General features: G+C 43.9%; 1 protein-coding gene across 1 annotated transcript; it reads left to right on the top strand.

Moving 5' to 3' along the window:
• The first annotated feature begins 434 nt into the window (after nucleotides 1–434).
• On the top strand, nucleotides 435–1,265 carry LOC133923440 (flowering-promoting factor 1-like protein 4). The gene has a single exon (XM_062368740.1). The coding sequence runs from the start codon at nucleotides 471–473 to the stop codon at nucleotides 813–815; it is 345 nt and encodes a 114-aa protein (XP_062224724.1). The 5' UTR covers nucleotides 435–470; the 3' UTR covers nucleotides 816–1,265.
• The last annotated feature ends 5,719 nt before the right edge of the window (nucleotides 1,266–6,984 follow it).

The raw sequence follows: 6,984 nt of genomic DNA, 5'->3' as shown, positions 1-6,984 counted from the left end.
ATCACATGTCTTATCTACTGTATGACTATTATGAAATATAGCATATCGAATAAAGAAATATTTACGGTAGAGATCTATCTTCGGGATATATCGTATTTATGATAAATTCTTAGTTACTTAATTATTAATTCCTCGTCACTGTTAGACGGCCTAGATCTGCCCCAAATGTATCGATTCGAACGGTCGTTCCTCCACCGGACGGCTCAGTCACCCTTTCGTCGGAAGCTTCCAAGGATACTACCATTGGAAGCGCCGTGATTCCCGAGGGGCCCACAGCAACCCTTTCCAAGGACCGCACCGGTGAGCCGGCGGGCCCCACCTTAGCCGATCAAACTGGAGGCCAAACTGTGGGCCCTCCATTCGCTTACGTCAGCACCCTCCCCTCCCCGCTCCCCTATATATAAACTGTGCCTCGTCTCTAGCTCATCGCACAACCAATCTAGCTTAGCTCCTGTAGCAAGAAAGAAGCGATGTCTGGGGTATGGGTGTTCGAGGACGGGATCGTGCGACGGGCAGACAGCGACCCGCCCGGCGGGAGCCGCGGCGGCGCGGGCGGCGGGTCGCGGCCGAACAAGGTGCTGGTGCATGTGCCGAGCGGCGAGGTGGTGACGTCGTACGACGTGCTGGAGCGGCGGCTGCGGGAGCTGGGGTGGGAGAGGTACGTCTATGACCCCTGCCTGCTGCAGTTCCATCAGCGCTCCACCGTGCACCTCATCACCGTGCCCCGCGACTTTGCCCGCCTCAAGCTCGTCCACATGTACGACGTAGTCGTCAAGACGCGCAACGTCTTCGAGGTCCGCGACGCCAGCTCCTGATCGATTGATCATGATCCCTGCCGCTGCCGAAGCCGCCATCTTCGTCCTCATCGGTGCTTGCTGGGCGGCCGGCCTGCAGCCTTATATCAGCGTACGTACGTGTGTATTGTATGTTTGTGCGAGTCAACAAGAAGAGTACGTGTGATATGGCGGCGTGTGCGCTCGCGTGGCCGGTTTGCATGGACTCCTACGTGGTTTGGCGCTAATTAATTAATACGAGCGCACCGCGTTAAACTATGGATACAGTGTTTGGTTTTGTGGACGTGTTTTCTGTCAGAACGATTTGTACATATATAGAATGATTTAATATGGTCATGTATAATTTGTCAAAGTATTTTTTTATCTTTTGCGAATCATGATTTGTCGAAGCTTGGGTGATAAATTGTGTGGTACAAATCAATCATTTCGTGGTTATGGAATGAGAAATAATGGAGAAAATAAATTTTTCTATGGATTCTTTGTATCATGCCCCTCGCTTGATTTTTTTAATTACTATAATCTTTGTATGCAACTAGTATTGAATTCGGATCGTATTAATATTTAAATATTTTTTTGTCGATTGTTTAAAATATTTACAAAAACTAGTGATACAGGAAAATAAATACTAGTATATCCAAAACTAGATTATCTGTAATCCTTGATTTATAGTCATGAAGTCAACGGGGAAATGGACGACAACGACTTCCCATAGCATCTCTAAGAGATACTCATATTACACTCTCCATATCTCTGTACAGAGTGTACTCTAAATTGATTCTCCTTCATATCTCTTCATACTTCAATAGACTATTCATATTTCACTCTCTATATTTTATTTCCTATATTTTTATTAATATCTTGAAACTAACTATATATATTTGTAATGGTTATATTTCTAACTACTATATTTCAAACAGCTATATCCATGTATTGGACCAGGATAATTTGTCACCGACAATCTGCAACATTCACTGCTGCATAAACCACCATCACTACCGGCTCCAAAACCCCCTTCACTTCTGGATTTGGAGCCAGTAGTGAGCAACAGGCAGTGATAGTCGAGGACTATCACTGTCGGCTCAGTGGACTTGTAGTGAAGGGGTTTATTATTGCCGGTTGAAGGATTTAGCCAGCAATAATACCTAAGGCATCAGTGTCGACTGAAACCTTTGGCCAGCAGTGATTTGCTTGACTCACTGCCAGCTGAAGGTTTCAGTCGGCAGTATTTTCCCCCTCCTCCCTGCTTGGTCCTCCCTCTCTATGTCCTCTATGTATTCCCTCACTCTCCTCGATCTCTCTCTCAATACATGCATACAATGGTATCTATATTTACTATAAATCAATAATAAAAGCACATTCATTAACACATAGTAATAAACACATATTACAAGTCAGGCATCGACAAACACATATATATACAAAATATTTCTCACAAGTCACCCCCTGAAAAGTCAGTCGAGTTGAGCCTGTTCGGTATCCCTCTACCTCTCCCACGATGAGGACCGCATCTCTGCACTAACGATTGATGGCATGTGCACTTCTAGGGATGCCAGGGAACAATGGTAGTGGGGCGGAGGACCCGACCGCGCCTAATAGACCACAGTGTCGCTTATGCTCTAAGCTAGTCGGCGCGTCAAAGACATAGAAGTCTGACGCCTGAACACTTGTACGGTTTGTGCCTTTGGTCTCCACCATAGCACACTGACAGGCTACCCTCTCATCCTTCTCTTCCTGGGCACACTTACGGGACACTGCTTCTTGCTCCTCTGCAGTACACAGGTTTACGGGCCAGCCTCTCATCCTCCTCCTCCCGGGCACGCTTATCGGACACTGCTTATTGCTCCTCCACAGTGCACATTTGACGGGCCAGCCTCTCATCCTCCTCTTAGGCACGCTTACTGGCTGTTGCTTCTTGCTCCTCCTTCACATCATTGTTGGAAGGTCATTCTGTCGAAGAGTCGTCTAATGATACCATCTTCGCATCATACATACTAATTCATGTCATTCATAAATAAATAGTAATTAATGTTATTCATTAGTATTGTGTCAATTGGTAAAATATAATACGTTGTCAAGCTCCTTGGTAGGCTTCCTCCTTGTATCATACTCTCTATGAGAAGGTACGGTGTCATATGAAGGTCTCTCACGCGTGGACGGTACGATCGGTTCATGAAACTCGCCGTTTTGGGTTGATAACATGTTCCAAGAAAAACTAGACCATCTATTCTTAAAGGGCATGTATTTATGCAGGTTGTAACACACTTATGTGTAGTTTGGAGCACCACGTTTGAAGAATAGAAAAATTAGTCCTTGAACACATGTAGAAATTGAAAAGAAGGTATCGATATGTTATTTCATACCTCAAGATCATTGAACCTAACAGCGTCTCCGTCTGGGCTGAATGCATGCATGAAAGTAATAACATAAAACGCGCAGAGATTGTTGTTGGGTGGCTACCTCATACACTCAAGAGGAAAGGATTCGTCAGTGGAATGAATTAAACCCTTTTATTTAGTAGAAAATGCAAGACATGAATATTGATTGTGTACCAGAAAGTCGGTTTTTACTTCATACTGCCTCCTGATGGAATGTGGATAACACTCCTTTTGTGGTATCTTATGTACGCATAAATACAAATTAAACTTAGATGCAATTGTCGAGAAGATTAAATGATCAAGTTAACCTATTTAGCATGTTGATGAGGTGTTGGTAAGTTTTCTTATCTCTCTTTTATGAGTCCAGGACAATAATCTTGTTCAAGTCTAGGTCGACGACAAAAAAGGATCTAATGAAAACTGCAGAATATGTCACCATAGCAAATTAGTACTAGAATCGAGTTGCCCATAAATTGAGGACGTCGTGGCGTGCAAACACGTAGTCATAGTTTCTGGGTAAGAGTATGAATTTCTTGTATTGGTGGTGAAGCAGACACTTCAATAAGTAGTCCTCGGTGAAGTCTGGATTCTTCGTTACAAGTTTCCAGTTCACAAGCCTAGGATCAATGAATCCTATTTTCTTATCTAAGTCTTGTTCATATGCCTAGATCTCCATTCTATGAAAGAGAGAAGTTAGCTATGATATTTCAAGGTCACATAACGTGAATTATATGCATAAGTCACTTACAGAGTCAATGCTCTTACTATAGCCACATCGAGGGCATCTTCTTTGTACAGTTCATATAAGTGCAAGAATTCCAACCCAAAGAAGTTGTCCCTGTTGAGGAAATATTCATCTCTTTATCTTATGAGGAACGCCTGGAAACCCTGTCTGGACTGCTTCAAGTACCACTAATGTAATTGGTGCATTTGAGTTATAAGGTTTGTTTCTATATCTGGTTTGACCAAATGTTTGTTCAACTCAAACAGCTATGTAACATCCAACTTTAATATATCCACTCCAATAGTAAGCCATGCTAGTTCATCTGCTGTTATTCTTGAATCAGCTAGAAAGTCTGGAATGCTTAGAGCATCCTTAATGATTGGGCCTGATTTGCTCTAGACTTGCTCTTTGTTGATGTATTCATAGTTAGTCGGTGGCTTATTAAAGCCTCTCCCATCTATTTAGCTTTGGCCATTTTCATGAAAAATTTCAAGGTATCTTCAGGCACAACAAGCTTCGATGGAGATGGTGGAGGATGGAAATGAGACGTGGCACTGGCGTCCACAATCTTTTTAGTTTTCTCAGCAGTGAATAAATAGACATCCTTGGGTTCTGCCAACTTATTAGATGCCACCGACTTCATAGATGATGTCGTCTACTTAGATGTTGCAAAATCTGATCTTGTTTTCCAAGCTGATGGCTGGCTTCTTGATGGTGTTGGCTTGTTGAGCGATGGACTTCTTCGAAGCGATGGCTGAGGAGGTGGAGTTCTTTTGGGAGATGGCTAAGGAGAGGTAGATCTTTGAGGCGATGGTGGCCCGGGGTGTACTTGAGAGTAGAGATTCTCGAGAGCTGTCCCTAGTGGAAACACTATGTAGATCTTCTCCATCGCGATGAATGTGTGCTCGTTCTCTCCTATAGTGTTTACCCCCTCCTCTGTTGGGTAGTCCACCTCAACGTGGTGGTACTGGTCAACTGCCTCGTCTACTTCGACCACGGTGTAGCCCTCCAGTATCGGACATCCATGCAAATGTTCATGGGAGCCACGCCGGAAGTCACCTTGATGGTAATGCTTCTAGCACCAATGTGTAGTTCACACGATGTTGATGCTGTGATGAGGTGCACAACATAAGTGATGAAGTCAGCTTCCATAACTCCTGTGGACCCACAACTACTCTGACGACCACCGGGGCTGGAGCGCACAACATTAGGAGACTTATTCAAGCATTTCCATCATCCTAGCTTGTTCTACCTCTCATTTTGCATCTCTCTCTGCTTGGGATATCTTTTGGCTCTTGTAATTGTCGACGTCGCCTAGGAATCCATATTTCCAACCCATTACCCCAACGCCTCGTCTGCGACTACCATGCTTCTTGTTTCCCAGAGCCAAGGTGAGCTCTTCTGATGAGCCCATGGCTCCTTCAGATACGATCAATACTACTAATATTCCTCAAATCATACAAGGTCCAATTACAAGAGGATATGCGCAATAATTAAACCACCTAAATCCTTGTGATGTTTTATTGCTTAGGAACATGGGAGAAGCACCACAACCTTACCTAGACATCACCCCTTGAATGCCAAGTCTACTCGCACTCGAGGCTGAGCTCTAGTCTTGGTCATGGTCATGGTCATGGTCGAGCTCCCGGACAGCACGTCAATATAATGAGCATAACTCTCTCATACGAAGTCCATTTTAGGCAATCTTGGTCATTCTGGAAAAGCTTACAACGAGACCTTTTCAATGGATATGAGCTCGACCAAACATTCCTTATAGTTTAAGTAAGAGTCAAAGAAATAAGGTGTTGCGCCACTGTTTTGGACCTAGTTCGGTCTTGTAATCGTGTCAGGATCAGAGTCCAGGTTGTGCACGTTTCTTTCCATAGCTGCACAACCCTAGATCGACCTCCTTACATTTCCCTATATATACATAGTATCCATCATAGTTTAGGCTTGAGACTAGCTTAGATTATTTTGTTTTAGACAGTTTCGCCATTTATCAGATTGTTGAACCCCAATTCGAGTACTTCATTGGTAATTAGCAATATTCAGATTTCATCTACCTGTTCTTGCTTATGTTCTTGATTCTTTTTCAGGAAAAGCCTTCTTGGTAAGGTCAGCCACGTCTTAGCATGGTTGATAACAATAGAGTTGTGGTGTAGTGGTTGCGAGGGTTCTCGATCTGTTCTGTTTGGAACCTTTGGATCATCAGCATCAAAGCTCCATCAATCGAATTATCATATTACCTTTCGGAAGATCAGGCAATCGCGCATCAAGTGGTATTAGAGCCTTTGTTGCTCGTTAGGTAATCTCAGTTATTCCTTTTGTTTTGTCATTTTCCGTTACCTAGAGTCCAGAAAATTGCCCCACAAAAAAAAATTAGATCTTAGTTTTTCCACTGTCCAAACCTCTTTGTGCCTTCGCAATTTTGTTTTCAATATTCGTATTGTTGAGTTTGAGTCCATCGTTGGTATCTTTGTTGCTGGTCGAGTCATCGTGATCTAGTTTCTAGTGTCGAGTCTTGCTGTTTAGTCATCGAGTATCTCGGCCTGCCATTGTCTGCAATAGATAAGATTGTGTCTCTAGTCGAGTCGACCATCAACTCGTGTTCGACCACTAGTCTCTTTAACCATCTACTTGAGTTCGACCACCAGTCGAGTCGACCATCAAGTCATGTTCGACCACTAGTCGCTGCAACCATCTACTCGAGTTCGACCACTAGTCGAGTCGACCATCTACTCGGGTTCGACCACTAGTCGCTTCGACCATCCACTCGGGGTCCCAACCAGTCACTCTGAGACCACCTAGTCGAAATTGCCCACCTTCTCGGATCCGACCATCCTTTCAGGTTCGACCACCTAGTCGGATTCAACTATCCACTCGTTTTCACCTCAATAACCTAGTCGGAGTAAATCTGTTTCTGGCTACTCTCGGACACCCCCATACACCTTTCATATCGAGCATTGTCCGACAAAGTTTGAGTATAACTCGATAGCCCAAACAGATGTAGCCGAAATTCAGAGAGAGAGAGAGAGAGAGAGAGAGAGAGAGAGACTATTTTTCCTTTATACCCCTGCTCTCCAGAAAAAGT

The sequence above is a fragment of the Phragmites australis genome, chromosome 7 (genome assembly GCF_958298935.1).
Source record: "Phragmites australis chromosome 7, lpPhrAust1.1, whole genome shotgun sequence".
Taxonomy (NCBI): Eukaryota; Viridiplantae; Streptophyta; class Magnoliopsida; order Poales; family Poaceae; genus Phragmites; species Phragmites australis.
Note: the sequence above shows the minus strand (reverse complement) of the source record. Positions and strands in the feature narration are given on the sequence as shown.